Source organism: Lontra canadensis, unplaced genomic scaffold (genome assembly GCF_010015895.1).
Source record: "Lontra canadensis isolate GAN:19392208 unplaced genomic scaffold, GSC_riverotter_1.0 scaffold75, whole genome shotgun sequence".
Classification (NCBI taxonomy): Eukaryota; Metazoa; Chordata; class Mammalia; order Carnivora; family Mustelidae; genus Lontra; species Lontra canadensis.
Window position 1 is genome coordinate 8485749 of NW_022631069.1, and position 21626 is coordinate 8507374.

General features: G+C 35.9%; 1 protein-coding gene across 2 annotated transcripts; it reads left to right on the top strand.

Moving 5' to 3' along the window:
* Window positions 1-3703: 3703 nt before the first annotated feature.
* LRIF1 (ligand dependent nuclear receptor interacting factor 1) lies at window positions 3704-19648 on the top strand. 2 transcript variants are annotated; one of them, XM_032881483.1, is made up of 4 exons: window positions 3704-4013; window positions 15044-16553; window positions 17730-18002; window positions 19190-19648. In XM_032881483.1, exons 1-4 carry the CDS (start codon window positions 3946-3948, stop codon window positions 19625-19627), a joined length of 2289 nt encoding a protein of 762 aa, XP_032737374.1. In that variant the 5' UTR covers window positions 3704-3945; the 3' UTR covers window positions 19628-19648. The 2 variants fall into 2 exon arrangements, with proteins under 2 accessions (XP_032737374.1, XP_032737375.1); XM_032881484.1 differs by lacking the exon at window positions 15044-16553.
* The last annotated feature ends 1978 nt before the right edge of the window (window positions 19649-21626 follow it).

A 21626-nucleotide genomic window follows, 5' to 3' on the forward strand; every position in this document is an offset into this window, starting at 1 on the left:
ACTATGTTATCTAACTGTTCTCCACCCAACTGCAGCTATCTTCTTCCCTTGCCACATACATTCATTGCTTTAAAACAGCCTTCAGCTCCCTCAGAAACATTTCTTAAAATGTTTCCCTTTTATAATTTAGATAAAGGAACCAGCATCAAATGGTAGCGCATCATTGTAGCAGGATTCAGCAAGTGTTGTATTATAACTGCTGTTCATAATATTTGCAAAGAAAAATCTCTATTGTATTTAGTTATTTTCCCTTTTTATTCTGTCTTTTGCTTACTTGTATCTTTTTTGGGGAGGGGGCTTGACCAATCTCGCTAAGTTTATCTTTTCTTTTTGCAGATTTTATTTATTTACTTCAGGGGGGAGGGATAGAGGGAAAGGGATGAAAAAAAGTCCCAAGCAGATTCTGCACTGAGCAAAGAGCATGATGTGGGGGTTGGTTTTGAGGCCCAGAGGTTCTGAACTGAGCTGAAACCAAATCAGATTCTCAACTGACTGAGCCACCCAGGTGCCCCACAACAGTTTATCTCTATCATTGGTCTTATCAAAGAACAAGCTCTGGTCTTGTGAGTTTAATGAAAAATTTTTCTTTATATACTTCACTTATTCTTGTTTCTTTTGGTTTTGTTTTTTTCTAATACTTTTTTTGACTATTTTTTCTGTGTTCCAAGATTCATTGTTTATGCACCACACCCCAGTGCTCCATGCAATCCCTGCCCTCCTTATACCCACCAACAAGCTCACCTATCCCTCCACCCACCTTCCCTCCAAAACCCCCAGTTTGTTTCTTAGAGTCCACAGTCTCTCATGCTTCGTTTCCCCCTCCAATTTCCCCCAATTCACTTTTCCTTTCCTTCTCCTAATGTCCTCCATATTTTCTAACACGTTTTAAATTGAATGCTTAACTCATTTGCTTTAATCTTATGACAAATGTATTTAAGTCACTTAATTTCCATTATTTCTTAATTCAAGGTAATTTAGCAATAGCTTATTTAGTTCCTAAATGTCTCAAAGGTATTCTTTATTATCTGAACTGCTAATTTAATCAATTTGCAGTCGAAAACATAGTCTGTATAGTATTAGTTCTTTGAAACTATCAGGGTTTCCTTTATTACCATTACCATTATATAGTTTATTTTCATACATATTCTACATATGCTTAAAAATAATGGTAAACTAGGTGTCTTACTGGCTCAATCAGAAGAACATATGAATCTTGATCTTGGGGTTATGGGTTACTTAAGTAACAAATTAATTAGTTAAGAAAATGGTAAACTATCCAATGAATGGAGTGAGTTATGTATCTACTGGATTGACTGGGTTTATTGTTTAGAATTTTTTATCTATGCCAGTTCTTTGTCTGCTTCAACTATTAATTTCTCAGAGATGTGTGTGTAAAATCATCCTCTACGTGTATTGACTTATGAATCTAGACATTTCTGTTAGTTGTTCTTTAAATTTCTATCTTTTGCTATCAAAATATATATTTTAAGATGCTCCAATTTTTTTGGTCTTACTCTCATCCCTTTATTCTGTTATGTTATTCTCTGTGCATCAGTTTCTTTAACTGTAGTAATTTTTACTAGTTGTTGAGTAAGAGTTAATATTCGTAAAATACTTGAATAGCGTTTGGCATAGAATTACATAAGTATTTAGTTAGTATTGCAATGAGTAGAAGTGGTAATTAAAGCTATGGGCATGCCTGAAAACATCTGAGGGGACATGACAGTTCAAAAAACATAAAAGGATCAATGATCAAGATTTAAGAAACTCATTTAATGGCTGAGAAGGGAGGGATAAACCTCCAAAAAAGACCGAGGAGAAGACAAAAACGTAGGATGAAAACCGAGAAAGTATATTCCCAAATGCATCAAGAGTGAAGGAATAATTAAGTGCTGCTGAATACAGATCTGAATAAATGTGAGACAAACAGCATTAATTTGAACAGTTGAATGAGAGATTTAATGAGTACTATGGATGCTGTGATGTATCTCTGGGACCTCCCTTGAGGAATAAAGTCTTATTCCACCAGTTGCTGGGAGTGCTGCCAGCAGACATGTCTCAGCTATCAACCTCCTTGAGTAATTGCTTTGGCTAAAGAGAGCCTCCTTGCCTAAGGTAATACACCTTTCCTTGGCAAAGCCTGCATTCCTACTGGGAAGACTTTGAAAGTACATCACATGTTAGAGGTCTATGTGGGATATTTTGTTGAAACTGGGCATCACAACCTAGCTTCACCCTCTTCCCAATTTCACTTCCCCTCACTCCCTTCCCCAAATAATGATATCTAATAAATTCCCTTCACAGCAAAAAGGCATTGAAAAAGTCTGCTTCCCAAGGAAATCAATCTGTGACAATGAGTTTCATTTATAGGAAGAGATAATGGACATGAGAACTGAGAATGCGAAAGGTAAGAAATAAATAATAAAAACATGGAAGAAGCTATGAATGGGCAAATTATTCAAGTAATTTGCTTTCACAGATCAGAGAATGACCAAAATGAAGACAGTTTATTATAAAATGCTCACGACCCTGCCCCTTCTTTAGTATGGGCGATATTCGACTGAAAGATAAATGCCAGTTACACACACAGGATTGTCTATCGCTGAAACTAACCTTCAACAAAGATTAACAGCAATTAAAAAGTATTGCTTTCTGTTAAGGTATCAGGACATTAAGCTCTTTAATAAGTATTAGCTCATTAAGAAGTTAGGGGAATTAGTAAACAGCATTTTAAAAAGATTAACGTAAAGCTTTGATTCAGCCACCTTATGCCAGCCTTCTAAATTTGAACAGTCCATTTGAGCCAGTTTACATTTTTATTGTCTATACCTGTTAAAACCATCTTCTAAACTACTCCTCCCACAACTTCCCTCTAGTCCGAGCTGAACTAGAATGTCCACCCTTTAAGCCAGAGACTTAACCGTTTCTCAGCTAAGTGATTCAACAGGAATCAAGAGACTTCTGGAAAGGATTCCTCTGGAAAACCAAATGAAGGTGGCGGGGGGGAACAACCTATGTGGAGAATAAACTTTTGGAGAATTAACGAATTAACTATATGGCCATAAGTAGTAATTTTGACCGAGGAATGAGATGAGCGTGGGGTGGAGGAAAGGTTAAAACTAAAGCCAAAGCTTCAAGAAAAAGGAAAAAAAAAAAAAAAAAAAAACGAGAAACCCCATAAAGCAGCAAGAAATACAGTGCTGGCTACACGCAGGCGTCTAAAAGGTTCACACACCACCAGTGCACAGAGTCCAAAAGAGCCTTCCGACGCCTTTTAAAGCACTGGCGGGAAAGAAAAACTTACACTACCGGCTAACACATAGGCAGAAAATTTACGAATGACCCCGGAAACATTTTATTTTGCGTAGAAATCTTGAGAATATTCTTTTGTGATTCGTTACTTGATCCGGAAGAAGAGAGAGCAAACGTCACTTGCGATTGGATCCCATCATAAGGGCGGTGCTTCAGCGAGCCAGTCACCTTGGCAACCGGACGTGACGAACCCGGAAGCCACTGTCTGAGCTTTGCCCGGCTGGCGGCTGCGGTGGGCGGAGTCGGCCGAGCCTGTCCCGCACGGTCTTCTCCACTGACCCTGCACCCCTAGGGGCGGCGCCATTAAAGCCACGCCTTCCGTGATGGCTCTGAAGCGATGTCGTAGGCTCGCCGGGGCGGAGAGTCGGGCCGCTCCTCTTAGAGCCTAAGGCCCGAGCGGCGTCGTGAGCCGCTTGGATTCTTCCGGTTTCTGGTGGCTGCGTCGCGTCCTTCCGAAGGCTAGGGATACGCCCTCCCTAGACCCTGCCGTCGCCCTCCTTTCAGCATCGAACCTGAGTTGCTCCGGGACACCTCCAGCCCAACCTTCTCTCGCTCAGGTTCTCTCCCTTTGGAGGACCTCGGCCCCCCATTGCCCACTTTCCTGGATGTGCTGGCCCCTCCCACCCCTCTAAAATGTCCAATAACCTACAGAGGGTCTTCCTGAAACCCGCAGAGGAAAAGTCAGGCAACGCCTCGCAGTGGTAAGTACCGGTTTCGAATCTCCCTCGACACACTGCCCCTCGCCCGCGTCTTAGCAGGGTGCCGAGTCGGCCGTCGTTTCCGGACGCTCTGAAGTTAGAGGAGCGTGACCCCCGCAGTGGGGGCGACTGCCGGGCTCGTCCCTTGGGCTACTCAGAGCCCTCAGAGCGCGCCTCGCTTGGAAGCTTAAAGCCTCAACAGAGCCTGACGCAGGCAGCCTCGGCCGCGGCTCCGCAGGATTCCAGCGTCTCAAGTTTCACAGGCGAAAGAGTAGATCTCCACGGGTGAGGAAGACCAACATGGCCGACGCTCCTGTGTGACTAAAACTTTCTGGAAGATTCTCGCGCACTCGCAGAAAAACACGCCGCGCCCAGCAAGGAATAATAGCAAGTGCAGCCCAGGTGGCGCTGGACCTTCCGTGGAAATAGCTATTATTTAAGAGTTAGTGAAAAGGGAAGGAAAAATATGTGCAGATGATGAGAATATGAATTCAGAAACTGAAAAATTGATACAGAGCGAGGGAATGGATTTTTTAAAAATTTGGAATAATAGTTTTTATATGCAAAGAAAGAAAAGAGTAATTCTCTTGTGAAATCCATCCTTTGGAACAGCGTGTTTGAAGCAGGTGTAATGAGAATGCCGTCTCTAATTGGATGTCTCTATACAGGAACTCTGACATAGGGAGATCGGTATTTCTTAAAAAGACTTAGTTGCACATTTACAAGTTTTTTTTAATCACTAAGTTAGTAGTTTTTTTTTTTTTTTTTAAGGTTATGTTAGTCAAGAGGAAATAAAACGGGAACAAAACTCTTAGAGATCAAGTACTTTATGTTGTAGACTCCATGGTCAGTGGATGTATAATTGGTGAGAAAAAACTTAATGAGTCTCTGCAGAAGGAAAAATGTGAAGAAAACATGGAAATTGGAATGTAAAATTCATGGAAGAGGATTTATGTGTGAAGAACATCAGTCTACCTAAATTTAACCCTAGCTTTGACATTTACTGTTCCTGAGGCCAAGTGCCTTCTCTCCAGTCTCCTTTCCAGTATATAAGAGTGCCTAGATATATTTTAAGGATTAAAAGAATGAGTATATGTGAAATATTTAGTGTAGGAAAAAAGAAAAGCAATACTTATATGTTAGGTATTATTATTAGGAGAATACGACTTTATTTCTGTACAAATTTTAGCCCAGGAAATAGGTTTCTTTTAATTACAAGTAGAGGCAAAACGGAATTGTAATAACGACTGAAAAAGCACGCACAATGTTTTAAGAAGAAATGATCACTAAATGCGATGAGCCAAAACAATATGAAGAACTGCCAAGAAAGAACCATTGCATTTCAAATCGTAAAAAGAGCCTGCTTGTGTGTACGAATAACGTTTGTTGGTTTCCTTTTGGTGGAAGCTCGGGGAAGAGGCAGAGATAGTGCTCTGTATGGATGACGTAAAAGTACAATTACTTCCTGATAACTGTTGATTTCTTCTCGTTTGTTTTGGTATCTGGATATTTGATGACATCTGACTTGCCGTAACTTAACACAGTTCGTCTTAGGATTGCATTATTTTTCAGTTAGAAATAAGAATAAGAACTTAACGTTTTTGTTTATTGTGTACTTTAACTCTTTTATTCAGTTTCTAAGCCTTTGGCTATCTGTATTTGATTTTTTTTTTAATTACAAATAATTGTATTTTGATTACATTCATAAGTCATTCGAAGTTCATTAACTCATTGGTTTATGCGCTGTTTTCATCATCTTCAAATGCATTTATTTCTTCAGAGCACTGAGGTTTGACATCACATATTTGGAACATTACCAGATGCTTTTCTGAAACTATTTGACTCTTATTTTCGTTATTGCTTGCATATTTGATTCTATTCTGTTTTGTAAGTAACAATCTGCATAATGTACAACTATAACTTAAAAATCATTTGATTAATATCAGCTCTTGGAAGCTTGGTTTCCTTATTTTTCTGATAATTTTGATGGTACTAAATCTCCATAAACTTAAAATGAGTATGATTTTATTTTCTATAGATGCTTGGATTTTTCTTGAGTTACTGCTGCTTGCTTTAAAAAAAGTTTTTCATTATTGGTTTTCAGAATGTTTATTTAATGTATATCTAATTCATCAGGGCATAAAGTATAAAAGTCTTTAGAGTACAAAGAAAAAATCTAGTAGAAGATATTTTTGATAGAAGGCATTCAGTTTATTTAGATTGGGGCTTTATTTGCAAAGAGCAAAGTAGGAGTTAGAATGGTATAGTAGAAAGAAGGTAAGCTTTGGAATTCTAGCAATCTAGGTTTATGTCCTAGTTTACCATTATAGTATAGTTCAAACATTTGGTTGAAAAACATTCACTGAGTGCCTACATGATAGACTTTGCTAAGTGGAGAGACTGACTAAAGAAGAGAATATGAACCATGCACGAAAAACCTTACAGTCTAGGGGGAGGCGATGTAATACACTTTTAAAATAGTGTTGTGCACAGGATGCTGTGAGATCATAGAGAAAGGAAATTGTAGGAAAGGTTTATGGAGCACCTGAGTTTGGAAATATAAGTGTCAGCTATTCAATTAAAGATGAATCCAGGCTGCGTCCAAATGGAGGGAACTGGTAAATAAAGCACCAGTATGACTTATTACCAGGAGTCAGTATTTTTGTTTGATTCTCTACTACAAGCAGGATAAATAGATAGCTCTTAGTTTGCTTTGCTCTGCTGGAAAGATTAGACTTAATCTACTGGAGGTCATTTAGAAGATTTTAAGAAAAGGTGGTCATGTTCCTGTGTGCATTATAGATAACTGATGGTAGTGTGGATTTGAGGGTGATGGATCAGGCATATAAAGATTCTATTTAAGTTGTCCTTTCAGAGATTTTGAGGGCCTGAACTAGCTGATGTAGAGCAAGGTTGGATTCAAAGAAATACAGAAGGGAAAATGGGCAGATTTTGTCAGTGAATTGGCATGAAGAAAAGGGGATCAATTATAATGCCAATTATCTGGATAAGTATTGGTAAATTAATTGAGATGAGGTGAACACACCCCAAAAAAATAATCGGAGAGGTATTTGAATTTGAAACTCAGGCAGGGTCAGAGCTGAAAACAGAGACGTAAGTCATCAGCTCAGAGGTATTATAATAAAAGCCTGTGATGATACATGTCAGAATAATGAGAATCAGGATGTGACTGGCAACTGGCTTCTATCTGCATTTAATCCTTTGTTGTTAGATGGGGAGCTAAAATTAGTGTCCTCAGCAGTGGGCTTGGTTTGGTTAGAAACATGATGTTTCATTATCAGTTTGTTGTGCATTTACTTTTGTACAGTGTGTTAAATTATCTTTACTGTTTTGGTGTGTAAGAAAGAGACATTGATACATATACCTGATGGGCTAACTGAAATCTGTTTCTCATTAATCTCTCACTTTAATCAGTTGAATATTTTGGATCCTGTTATGTTTGGTTTATGCTGAAGTAAATTCAAAAGAGTGGATGGGATTGTCGAAGAAAGCATGTAATTCTGAATAACTTATTTAATATTACTGAATCTCCAGCTATAAAAATCATAATGGCAATATCCACATTGCTGATCTGTTTATCAATATTAGAGTTAATGACAACTATTTACAATAATGGATCTGTTATGTATATAATATTATGTAGTATATATGGTTGTATGTTATTACATTATGTATATTGTGTATGTACATAATGTTAAATCATAGATGGAAAAAATGTCTTCTAGCCGTTGAAAAAATATATTTCGCAAACATATCTGCAAAATGTTCGTTAGCCTGCGAAATTTTTATCATTCCATTTCTTATATGTGAGTGTTTTATGTCAATATTAGAATAATTAAAAATGTAAAAAGTTATGTAAGTATGTTTAATATACTTTTTATTAAGAGTTCTCATACCTTTTTATTCAAGTTCTTACATTGTCAAAAAACTACCTGATTCATTTACTTATTTTTGGACACCAATTATATATTGTAATGGAATATGATAACTAGCATATATTGGGAATTTATCATAATTCCAGCCAGTTATTTCATTTACTTCTCATTGCAAGCCTTACTGTCCCCATTTTGCAAATGAAGAAACAGATTCAAAGAAGTTAAGCAAATTTACTCCAAGTAATTAATAATTGGAAGAGCCAAGATTAGAATCCTGTGAACTTTCTAATGTATTCTTTTCACTTTTTTTAAAGTCTTCAACTTTACTGTGTTTGCAGTATAGTTCTCAGTTCAAACACCAACTGATTTAAAGTAACTAGCACATTGATGATTTTTCTAAATTTTTAAATAACCAAACCAGAACATGGGGTGCAGAATCTGATTCTAATTTTAGTTCTAACATTAGCTAGCAGAATATGATTTTTAAGAAGGAGAATCTTTATGAGGTTTTAGCTATAGGGTATTTTTTTTTTTGCTCTTTTTGAATTAGTTATAGTTTAAATGGAATGTGTTTTCTAGATCTGAAAAAAAGTATACTAATTGAAGAAGTATGAATTTCACCCCGATTTATTATTTCTTAGCATTCTACATTCCAGTTGAATTTTTAGAATTTATTCCATTTGCTGCTAGGAAATCATGTTGCTGTGGCTTTTTTTTTTTTTTTTTTTTTTTAATGATGACTTGTAGCAGGAGATAATTCAGCTAACATTTTTACCATGTGCCAGTTGCTCTTTGAGGTGGAGTGGATGTGAATTGGATAATGAATTGGATAATCTACCTTTAAGGAATTTATGGTCTCTTGTAGATTATGTGAATCTGTATTGATACACTGACATAGAAGAAGTTGTATTTTCCTTCGTTTTTGGGTGGGTGGAGGGGAAAGGGAAGCTAGAGGAAAAATGAATGATGAGACTTGAAAATAGTTTATGCAATATAAATGTTTTCTGTAAAGCAGAAACATACAGGCCATATAATGAAGTATGTGAATGAGGTATCAGAAGCCTGTGTCCTTTGTTTAAAAACCATACCAATTAAAAATGTGCATTCCCATATGCAAATAATTATAAAAACATTATAAAAGTTCTGCTGTGTTGAAGCTTCTAGTCTGTGAGCCAGATATTATTGACAGATTCATTGACAAAAGTGTGTAAATAAACAAAAGGAGACTAAAGAAAAGGTATTGAGATAGTTCAGTCAAAGTAGAAATTTGAAAGAGCTCCATTTTTTATGTAAGTTTTTTGAGGGCCTACTATACTTGGTATTGGGGGAATCATTACAAAGTAAATGATATAGTCTCTGTAAGAAAAACAAAATTTTGCTTATTTTTTAGAAGACATTATATAGAAGGCATTATATAACTCCTAGCATTAGTGGCATCAGTGGGAGTACTTTAGGCATTTTAAGTTGGAAGAAATTAATGTGAGTTTGACGGACTTGGAAATATTCATGGAGAAGATGGAGTTGGTCCTCAGTTTATAGCTATGCTTTAAATTGTTGAAAAAAGAAGGAAAATAACCTGAGGAATACTTGGAGTAAATACTATACTTGGGATAATCAAGAATAATCCTCCCTTCCTGGGAGGATCAGAGATTTTTAAATTAGAAGTTATAGATGGTACTGTTGTAGAGATTGGTTGGATCTAGATTCTAGACGATTTTTCAAGTCAGGCTGAATTGGCAGTGATGAATCATTGGAACTTTGAGAAAGGAGGTAACAGGATGAAAATAATGCTTTAATCTTCCAGAGATTAAAAACTTAAAACTAGTTTAAAAGTGAAGCAAAATACAGGGGTGAGATAATGAGGACTGGACACAAGGTGATGCAGGTCTGATCTAGATAGTAGAAGTGGCAGTGGTGAAAGAGAAGAATGACTAAAAGCTATAAAAAGAAAAAAATACTTTACAGACTCAGCAATTCATTCACTGTGCATTTATTGAATGTTTACGCTTTGTAGGCATCTATACAAGATGCTTAGGGTGAATCAAAGGTCAAAAGGGTGATAAAGGTAAGTCAGAGACGGCTAGGTGATTTAAAACCTAAGTGACTTGGGAAGTAGTAGTGCTAACCTATGACTGGATAACTGGATGGTAGGATTAGAGTACTAGTTAACAGTAGAGAGTAATTTGAACTTGAAAGTCATGGTTTTAAAAAAAAGTCATGGTATTAAAAGTGAAAATGTTTGGTAAGTCAACACAGATAAGGAACTGAGGTTAATATTAGGGAATAGGAATAAAGGTATGGGAGTCATTATTGCAAAGGCAATAGTTGAAGCAGTTGATGCAATAGTTGAAGCATTTGGTTTAAGGAAGCATTTGTTTAAGGAAGAATGTCTTGAGAAATGGGTCAAGAGTTGTGCTTTGGGGAATAGTCATAGTTGGATACTTAAAATGCAGAACATGAATAAGAAAGGAAACATTAAGAAAAACAAGCAAATTGTGTGCAGTGGAATTCTCATTAGTAGAGGTCCACAGTGTGCAATTAGCTAGGAATGTCAGTTTCACTAGGGGGCACCTAGACAATGAGGATAAAGACAGATTTAACTGTGAGAACATAACTTGATAATCTTTGAGAATGAGATGTAGTAGAATAATGGGAAAGAAAATAGACTGCAAAAGAGAATGAATTTCTAGGGAGCTTTTTGGCATATCAGTAACCAGAAGTTGGTAGATGGTCTTAATTGTGGTTCATGAACATCATCTACCAACTTCTTGTCACTGAATTTGGAACACAGGTCACAATCATCTCTCTAATCCTGTGTGACTTTAGCAATTATATGGATAATCTGTTTGTCATCTAGTCTTTCAGTACAAAGTTCTTTTTCTTCTGTGATCTTCATTCTGTCACCATCCATCCACTTCTGTAGTTCTTGTTGTAAGATTCAATTGCTGCATCTATGAAATTCTTGATTCAGGCATTCTCTTTTCTCAACACCAGTTGCAGTATTTCTAGCTTACTTTTTTAAGTACCCCACTCTGTGTTTTGTTTTGTTTTTTTTTTTTTTAACTTTATCTGGCCTCCAGTCCAGAATCCCTTCATTCTCTACTTTTGCCTTCTACTTTTGCATTTTGTGTTCTCATTTTCGTCTCCTTCTGTTTAGATTCTATACGCCCTCATTTTAATAATTTTTACCAATATCCTAAATTATTTTGTTCCTCTTTGACTTTTTTACCCCATTCTTCTGAAGCTGCTCCAACCCTGGATGAACTCAGGGATTTGCTTTTACTTTGCTTACACCCAATGAAACAAGGAAGATCTCACAAAAGCACAAACTGGTCTCACTATAAATTCATAATCTACCTATATCCTTAGCCATCTTAGACTGTTTCAGATCTTTTTGATTCTCCTCAAATTTCTGTTTTTGCTCTGATTTCTTATCTCCTTATCATACCTTACACTTAGCCCTCTTTATCCTCTTCTCTTGATAACTCATAAGAGCATTAATTTATGCTCTGATTCATTAAACCTTAAAAAAGACAAAACAGATCCCTTCTTGACCCCATTTAGCCTCCATCTACTTGCCAGTCTCTATCTTCCCTTTGACAGTCAAAGTTCATAGAAGTTGTCTGTACCTTCTATCTTAATATCCTTTTTTCATGTTAATTCCTCTGCAACTTTTTTTCTCCACCAAACTGTTTTTTTTTTTTTTAAGATTTTATTTATTTATTTGACACAGGAAGAGAGACAGTGAGAGAAGGAACACAAGCAGTGGGAGCAGGTGGGAGAGAAGCAGGCTTCCCGCCAAGCAGGGAGCCAGACTCAGGGCTAGATCCTAAGACCCCAGGATCATGACCTGAGCCGAAGGCAGATGCCTAACAACTGAGCCACTCAGGTGCTCCCAAACCTTTTTTTCGTTCAAGTTTACATTTTAATTTACATCCTACTAGGCTTGTTAGAACTTTTAAATAGACTTGCCCATTTTCTCAAAACTCTCTTCCTTTGGCTTCCATTGCATCAAAATCTCTTGGTTTTTGTTCTCCTGCTCAAAGAAAATGGGAACCTGCTGAACTGTTTTAAGCAGGGAAGGATCAGTTTTAATGTGATGAAAGCTTTAAAAGGGAGAGGCTGTGGCTGAAGAAGAGACCAGTTATGAAGCTACTACAGTAGTACAAGCCAGCAGTGATGTTTGCTTGAATAGAATGGAGAAAGATAGTTTGGAAAGAATTGAAAAGATTAAGGGAAATTTAGGAGATAATACCAACAGGATTTTGTGATAGATTAAATGTAGATGATTAGAAAGCAGGAAATTCCTTGTTCTGATTTATGATATGCCACTTATCATAGGGGAAGGAAAAAAAAAAACACTGGAAAAGGCCATGTTGAGTTTTAGGTGCATTTGAAATTCTGAATGGAAATGTCATGAGGGTAGTTGGATATATAAGTCTCAATCTCCAAATAGCTAAGATGCAAATCCTTTAATTGCTGCTGTATAAATGGTAATTTACTGAAGTCATGCACATTAAAGAAATAATTGAGAAAAGTTTAAGGAAGAGAATTCAGTCTCAGCTTTGGTGAATTTCAGCATTTGAAGATTGATTCAGGTAGGATGAATTGACAAGGAAGACCAAGGAATTATTATGGAAGTAGGAGAATGTCCTATCTAGGAAGCTTTTAAGAAAAGGAGCAAGCAGGGGTGCCTAGGTGGCTGAGTCATTAAGCATCTGCCTTCCACTTGGGTCATGATCCTTGAGTCCTAGGATTGAGCCCGCATCAGGCTCCCTGCTCAGCAGGAGGCCTGCTTCTCCCTCTCCCACTCCCCCTGTTTATGTTCCCTCTCTCATTGTGTCTCTCTCTGTCAAATAGGTAAATAAAATCTTTAAAAAAAAAAAAGAGCAAGCATTTTTGTTCTCATCCAAATATAGTGTATCATTTATCTCACCTAATGATAATTGCCTGTTTACCTGTCCATATAACCAACAGTTTAAGTTCTTTTGGGAATTGTGGGTCAGACTAGCTTGAGGACAAGCAAATATTTTCTGTAAAGAGCCAGATAGTAAATATTTCAGGCTTTGTGGGCCATATGATCATTTCTGGTGTAACTACTCAACTGTGTTATTGTAGCATGAGAGCAGCCATATATAGTACATTAAAGATGAGTGTGACTGTGTACTAATAAAACTTTATTTATGGATGCTGATATTTGAATCTCATAATTTCACAGATAACAAATACTGCTCTTGTCACTTTAAAAAACCATTTCTAATAGAAAAAACATTCTTAGCTTATGGGCTGCACAAAAACAGGTAGGGAGCAAAATTTGGCTGAAGGCTGTGGGTTACTGACCCTTTTCCCATAATTGAGCCAGGTGCCTGAACCATAACAGACACTCAGGTAAATTTTTGTTGAATAAATTAAAGTTGAATAAGTTCAGGCCTTTTCTCTGTTTTTTTGGGAGTGGGGAAGTAATGAAAGTAGGTTTCTTCTTTAAGTCCCGATAGTGAGAATTCATACATTTATGTTCATGCTTCTCTTTAGAGAAGTTTTAGAAAGAAGAAGAAGAAGAAAGAAAGAAGAATTAGAAATTAGAATTTAGAAAGAAGAATTTCAAAATTAAGCAACTCTTAATTTGCTAAAAGTAAATTTAACATTTTGAAGCACTATGAAGTGGCCAAAAAACAGTTTTAAATATTTAAAAAGATTTAATTGTATTATTTTGGGTTACTGAAAGGTAAAACTGAGTTCCAGGGCTTCCTAGAATGCATAGAGTTTTTGGCTTTGACTTTAACTAATATGTAGGTTTTAAAAACACTTATGGGCAGTAAAATACACCTTTACATCATTAAGAATTCTAATTATTACTTGTTTTCATTTGATCTTAGTCATATAAGGTCATACTGTTGGTAGGACATGAACTCTGCATTTCTGTTGCTAGGATTTAGCATGAGAGACAGTCTATATTGCAAGTGAACAAGTAGGTTAGTATATATTGACAGCTTGTGATGTGTACAATGAAACTAACAGGTGTAATATTATACACTAATTATGAAAGATGGGCAAAGATAGTTAAAGTGGTTAGAGAATGCATCTCTTGGGAAGTATTATTAATGCTGACACTTGAGTTATATGGGTGGGAGAGGAGAGGAGTAGCTAGGTAGAGAGAGAGCACATGTGATTACTCTGAATCCCATGAGAACTCAGTATTTTCCAGGAACTGAAGTGGTTTTAGGCATAAATAACTTTGAGGTATCTGTATTGAAGAAATCTACAAATAATTGCTTATAAAATAGAGATTGGTATATTTGGGATTTTTAAAAGTCAGAGAGTCTGTACTAAGACATAGCTCATAAGTATCAGGATCAAAATAGGCTAGTTAAAAAAAAAAAAAATTTCCACTGTTTAAACGTTCATTGAAAACCACTTAACTGAAATGGCGTTGCTGTTATTTATATGGATTGACAGGCAGTGGGAACTAATATGAATAATTCCCATACCAAGGGCTATTTAGCACCCAATTTCAAATGTGCTAAAACAGTAAGTCAAGGAAGAAAATGATTCCTACATGAGTAACTCCATTTAGTCTCCGAAAATGTGGTACACTAAGGTATCATACCGTAAGAGATTCCTTAAGCAAAAGAAAGATGGCTGACAGTAGGACTTGTGAGTCATTGTCAGTGGGAAGAGCACAACAGATTGGAAAGAGGGTAGAAAGGAGTGAGGGAAATAGAATAAGCATAAATGGAGGTGAAATGAGAATCCTGGGCAATCAGAGTGAAGGAGGAGGACAGAAGGAAATAATATAAGTTAAAAAAAAGAAGGGAGAATAGTACTAGTTTAAGAGGAAAATATTCTAATAGACATAATTTTATGCAGGGTAAAACCTTAGAAAAGTCTAATTTACCCATTACCTAACCATATGAGCAATTCTAAATCGAAGCTGATCATACCTTTGATTATCTCTCCTACTTCAAAATCTTTGTTTTGCAGTATTTCACTTTGAAAACTCAAAGTGACAGATTATATACTTTTACCATATTTTATAAATTTTTATCTTTTTAAAATAGTATGTGCAAATATCTGTTTTTAAATAAAATGTATATACCGTCTAGTATGTTGTATTGATTTACTCAATGTTCTTTTAAGTGTTTCAGGCTGCATGTACCAAGTAGTTCAGACGATTGGCTCCGATGGAAAAAATCTTCTGCAATTACTTCCAATTCCTAATTCTTCTGGAAATCTTATACCGCTAGTTCAATCTTCAGTCATGTCTGATGCTTTGAAAGGGAATACAGGAAGCCCAGTTCAAGTTACTTTTCAGACTCAGATTTCCAGCTCTTCCACAAGTGCATCAGTTCAATTGCCCATTTTTCAGCCAGCCAGTTCTTCAAACTATTTTCTTACAAGAACAGTAGAAACAGCAGAAAAAGTTAGAGTTACTTCTGTGGGAACTGAAAATTTTACCTCATCAGTTTCTAAAGTTCAGAGTCATGGTGTGAAAATTGATGGACTCACCATGCAAACATTTGCTGTTTCTCCCTCCTCAACACAAAATGATTCACCTTATATTTTAGTAAATACTCAGAGTCTTCCAATGACTGTGAAGTCTCCAGTTTTGCCTTCTGGGCATCATTTACAGATTCCTGCCCATGCTGAAGTGAAATCTGTACCAGCGTCTTCATTGCCTCCTTCAGTTCAGCAAAAGATACTTGCAACTGCAACCACAAGTACCTCAGGAACAGTTGAGGCCTCCCAAATACCAACCGTTATTTACGTATCTCCTGTAAATACAGTGAAAAATGTAGTTACCAAGAACTTTCAAAACATTTACCCAAAACCTGTTACAGAAATAGCAAAGCCATTGATACTAAATACCACACAAATTCCAATGAATGTTGCTAAAGAGACACAGTTAAAAGGTGGTCAGCATTCTCAAGCTGCTCCTGTGAAATGGATTTTTCAAGAAAACCTACAGCCTTGCAGTCCATCTCTTGTTCCTGTTAAATCTTCAAATAATGTGGCTTCAAAGATTTTAAAAACTTTTGTAGATAGGAAAAATTTGGGAGATAACACTATAAATATGCCATCACTGAGTACTGTCAGTCCTAGTGGGACACAATCCAAAAGTATGCCTATTAAAGATAATGCCTTGGTTATGTTTAATGGGAAAGTCTATCTATTGGCTAAAAAGGGGACAGATGTTTTGCCATCACAAATTGACCAACAGAATTCTGTTTCTCCTGATATTCCACCAAGAAAAGATACATCACAAATAGTGAGTTCAAGTCCAGTCACAGAAATATCCAGAGAGGTTGTAAATATTGTTTTGGCTAAAAGTAAATCTTACCAGATGGAGACAAAATCACTTTCAAATACTCAGCCTGCTTCCATGATCAATCTAAGGGCAGAGAAGAATAAAAAAGTGGAGAAACCATCTCTTTCTACCCCAAACCCACATAATATGAATCAATCCATTAACTACTTAAAACAGAGTAAGACTTTATTCACAAAGCCACACTTTCCAGATGGATTTAGTACAGTACAAAATGCCCCCAGAAAAGGAAATATCATCCAGAGCATAGAGAAAATAAGTTCCTCTGTTGATGCAACAACTCTTACTTCACAACAGTGTGTTTTCAGAGACCAAGAACCAAAGGTAATTTTCCCATGTCAGGGTGTTCTTTTTTTCTATCTATATAGAAAATTTTTCTTTCTTAATTCTCAAGTTAGTTACCTGTGATACCTCTTACCCCCTCCTTTCCCATCCTCCACTCCCATCACACAAATACCATACACACATGAATGCTTAATTAAGTCAAAGCTTTCATCTGAAAGAAATGTTTGAGGAGCATAATAGAGTATTAGCAGTACTTTTCTCTTAAATCATTTGGCATGCCAAATCTTTAAGACAAAATCAAACAAACAAAAAACTCAGCAACAAAGTTTAGAAGAGATGGTGAGAGATATTGTGACTTCAAAGCTTGGTAAAATTCTGTGTGTATATATATACACATTTGTACACATATATATACATATATGTACATATATTTACTAGATTAATGTTAGTGTATGAAAAGATCAATACTATGCATCTAGGAGAGCTGGGTTTTTTGTTTGTGATGATGGGTAGATGTCTGGCAGTTTTTTTAGGTAGGTGGTAGAAGGAGTAGAATGGGGCTGATCAGTACTTTTCGGTCATTTGTGGAAATAGGATTTATCAACATCTTTTTTTGTTGTTGTTAGTAGACAAGTTTCCCTTGGTTTTTTTTTTAAAGCCCTTTCTGACTTCAATTATTCAACATATCCACATAGTTACCTTTCTGTTGTACTTAAGGTATGTCTGTCTGTGCTAAGTATTTGTGCCCACTCTTTCCTTATGGAGTGATCTACTTAATAATGCCAGTGTTTCTCCCCTTCAGTATGGAATTCATTGAATTCTAGATATGTAAGGAGGTAAATTCTGAAGTATAAGATTGATTAAAGGCATAAGACTTTTCCAGAAGACTACAATTTCCAACTAATGTTTTATAGATTATTTTTAACTTGTCATTAGTTTGTATTCTTATTTCAGTTTGAGAATCAATTGTCTGTTAACCTTTCTAGTGCAAGAAAGCAAAATAAATGAGAAATTTTAAAGGGACAGTTTAAGTTTGTACTCAGTTAAATTCATTTTTTCAAGTGAGGGTGGTAAGACAAGGGTAATGTAAACCCCATTTAGGACTTTAGAGCATGATGTTTTAAGTAAGATGAGATGAACACTTAGCTGCTAGTCTGATAAAATAGCTTAAGTAATTAGCAGTGTTGTTTGTGTGTTTTTTTTTCCTGATTCCAGATCCAGAATGAGATGGCATCAACATTCGAAAAAGTTACTCAAGAAAGAAATGACAAGAACCATTCCCAAGGAGGAAGCAGTAAGGCATCATATCTGAAGAATGATGCAGAATTTAAAAAGATATTTGGTCTCACTAAAGATTTGAGAGTGTGTCTTACTCGGATTCCTGATCATTTGGCCTCTGGAGAAGGTTTTGATTCCTTTAGCAGTTCGGTGAAGAGTGATACTTACAAAGAGACTGAATTGATAGTGAAGGAAGAAAAGAAAAAACAGGTAATAGATTTTTGATGTCCTTTGTAGTTACTCCACAGGTTCATGAATGTATTTTCCCAATTTGTTTTTTTAGTCTGTACATTAATATACATGAAAGTTACCAAATTTGCATATGTGTATATATTATATGAAGTCAGTGTTAAAGAGAACCATATATACAAAGGTAAAAATACATTTCCAATTAAAGATGTTGTATTGTTTCTATTCACCTATTTATTTTTTCATCAAAAAATTATAAGAAAATTCCCATAACTTTTTAAACTAGTTATCTTACTTTGAAGACCCTGTGTAAAATAAATAATCCAACATGATCCAGTAGGCACTGGATGTTAAACACAACTAATGAATAATTGAACACTACATCAAAAACTAATGATGTGGGGCACCTGGGTGGCTCAGTGGGTTAAAGCCTCTGCCTTAGGCTCAGGTCATGATCCCAGAGTCCTGGGATCGAGCCCCACGTCGGGCTCTCTGCTCAGCGGGGAGCCTGCTCCCCCCACCTTCTCCTTGCCTGCCTCTCTGCCTGCTTGTAATCTCTGTCTGTCAAATAAATAAATAAAATCTTTAACAAACAAACAAACAAAAACTAATGATGTACTGTATGTTGGTTAATAGAACTTAATAAAATTATAAATAATACAGATGTAGGGAAAATATAAGCATGTAGCTGTTCATTGCAGTATTACCCTTAATAGAGACATTTTAAGAACTCGATTGGTCAATAATAGTGAAAAGAAACATCTGTATAACTTTGCCTATTACTCAACTTAGAAGTATATCATTATACTGTTTAATATCCTCAACTTTAGATCAGAGACCAGTGAACCTTTCCCAATGAAAATCTTCCATATGTGCTTACTGTGGAAAAGGAAACAAAAAATTAAGTCAATTATTTTTCTCAAGTACTTTACAAATAGCTGTTATAGTTTGGTGATAAATTGATACATCTAATACTTAAGTAGGAAAATGTGAATTAAGCAATTTCTTCTCTGAATATCAGTAGGACACTGGTGTTCATTTTAGTACTGTACAGTGGTAAACAATTTTTTGCTGTAGTTCTCAGTATATTTTGTTGAGTTTAATTTAATAAGTATCTGTTACCTGCAGATCCTATTAAATTTGAGAGCACACTGTCTATATGGCAATAATTTGTTTTTCTTTTGGAATCTTACTCAACATAACAACAGGGTTTTGATAAGAAAAGAAAAGCAAAAACCGTTAAGAAGATGGATCACACAAAGAAGAGAAAAACTGAGAGCGTGTATAACACAGCTGCAAATGGAGGAATTAACGTCACCAATTCCCAACTCGTCAGCTGTATTTTACCAACTTCAGATGTATCACGCCATAACATTCTCACAAGCCGCAACAAAACCAGAGAAGAAAAGAGAACTGAGGTTGAACATTATACCCCTGAGAACCAGGAAAAAAGCACATTGAGTTCAAATGCAGCTTTTGAACAGAGTCATTCCTTTAATAAAAATTACACTGAAGATATTTTCCCCATGACGCCACCAGAGTTAGAAGAAACCATTCGAGATGAAAAAATAAGAAGACTTAAACAGGTACTGAGAGAGAAAGAAGCAGCTCTTGAAGAAATGCGTAAGAAGATGCACCAAAAATAATAAAATATTGCTATACTTAAAGACTGCAGTGAAATAGCTGTGATTTTTTCATATACTTTTGCATTAAGTTAATTATAGATGCATTCTAAAAGTGTCTTTAAATATGAAACTTGTTTTTTCATCAGTTAATGATTAAATTTTATTTAAGAACTACAAAAAAGGTTGATTCACACATGCCTCTTGTGAATAATCTACATGGGGTATCTGAATCTTCGCCTAGATACTTTTTTTTGGGGAAGGAAAATTTTTCTATTTTTCTGTTAATTAGAATTCCCAAAGTTTTAATATTTGTGCAAGGATTTTTGTTTTTGTTTTTAATTGTCTACATCTTTAGCTGAACTGCACAGGTGTTATTCCAACAGTAGAGAATTTATTGTATACTGCTGAAATTACACAGTCCAAGGGAGGATATCAGCTCTAAACTTAGCCTTGCCAGTGGGCTTATATATGTACTCAGTCTGTATCCATAAAATGATACCATTGTTGTAAATCTATTTTATTTCATGAAAGAAAATGTATTATAACAGTATTATTTAAAAATTCAAACATTTCTCAGAGTGAGGGACACTTGTTTTGTGGCTTTTACAAAGTAGTTTTATATAATTCAAAATGGGTTTTAGAATCCAGGCTATATAATGTAATGTTTGCTTAAAGTGATAAGTTATTATTCCTAGGTAAATGCTTTTTCTCCTTCTCCATCCTCTTTCTCCTCTTCTCCTTTTTTTTTTTTTTTGGATTATGTACATATGTAACTGTGAAAAGTAAGTCTGAACAATGGCCACATTTAATACTTCTTAAAAATTGTAAAGTATTCTTTTTCTTAATGGAGGCAAACATTTTTCTGTCTGATTATGTTTGATTTGGAGAGTTCAGGAGTTGTATGGGGATAGGGATTAATGGGAAGAAAGAAAAGTTTACCCCTCCCCGCCAAAAAAAGATCTCCAGAAGTAAGGTCACAGAAAAGTTATACACACTGAGAAAAATGCAAACTGATCAACTAAATTCTGCCTTTTTTTCTTATACCAGTTTTATTGAGAGAATTCATTTACCATAAATTCACCTCTTAAAAGTGTACAATTCAGTGGTTTTTATTATAGTCACAAAATTGTACAACCATTAACATGACCTAATTTTAGGACATTCTCATCATTCCTCAAAGAACTTCATACCCATTAGCATTCACTCCCCAGACCCTCCACCCCCTCAACTGTAAGCAACCACTAACACAGTTTATGTCTCTAGGGACTTGAGAAAATTCATAAGCATGGTAGGAATTACTCAGGATGTTTTCTTACGTGATTGGCTTCTTTCACTTAGCTTAATGTTTTCAAGGCTCATCAGTGCTGTGGCATCTCTTGGTACTTAATTCTTTTAAAATTTGCTGAATAATATTCCATTATATGAATATATCATACTTTGTTTTCCATTCATTGGTTTATGGACATTTGGGTTATTTACACTTTTGGCTTCTAGGCTATTACATTGCTGTGAATATTTGTGTATAAGTTTTTATGTAGACAAAGGAGTATATACCTAAGACTATAATTGCTGGGTCATACCCTAACTCCGTTTAACGTTTTGCAGAACTGCCAAACTATACATGGGTATTTCTTACCCTCCTCCACCAAAATAGATCTTGTCAAGGATACCAGTGACTTCTGTGTTGCTAGATATAGCAGTTATCTTACCTATCTGGGGAAATAAAATTTCACGAATCATTGCCTCTTTTGAAGAATTTTAAAATGTTTTATTTTTAAAGATTTTATTTATTTATTTGACAGAGATCACAAGTAGGCAGAGAGGCAGGCAGAGAGAGAGGAAGGGAAGCAGGCTCCCTGCTGAGCAGAGAGTCCGATGTGGGGCTCCATCCCAGGACCCTGGAATCATGACCTGAGCTAAAGCCAGAGGCTTTAACCCACTGAGCCACCCAGGCGCCCCAAGAATTTTAAAGTGTTTTATTATACAAGCAGTACATGTGCATTGTAAAAAACTTAAAAAC

What these genes read in the sequence shown, in the direction of transcription:
- LRIF1 (XM_032881483.1), top strand. Translation starts at nt 3,946, where the DNA reads ATGTCCAATAACCTACAGAGGGTCTTCCTGAAACCCGCAGAGGAAAAG. An exon ending in TCAGAGACCAAGAACCAAAG is followed by an intron (nt 16,554 to 17,729) that starts GTAATTTTCCCA and finishes TCCTGATTCCAG; the next exon opens with ATCCAGAATGAGATGGCATC. An exon ending in AGGAAGAAAAGAAAAAACAG is followed by an intron (nt 18,003 to 19,189) that starts GTAATAGATTTT and finishes ACATAACAACAG; the next exon opens with GGTTTTGATAAGAAAAGAAA.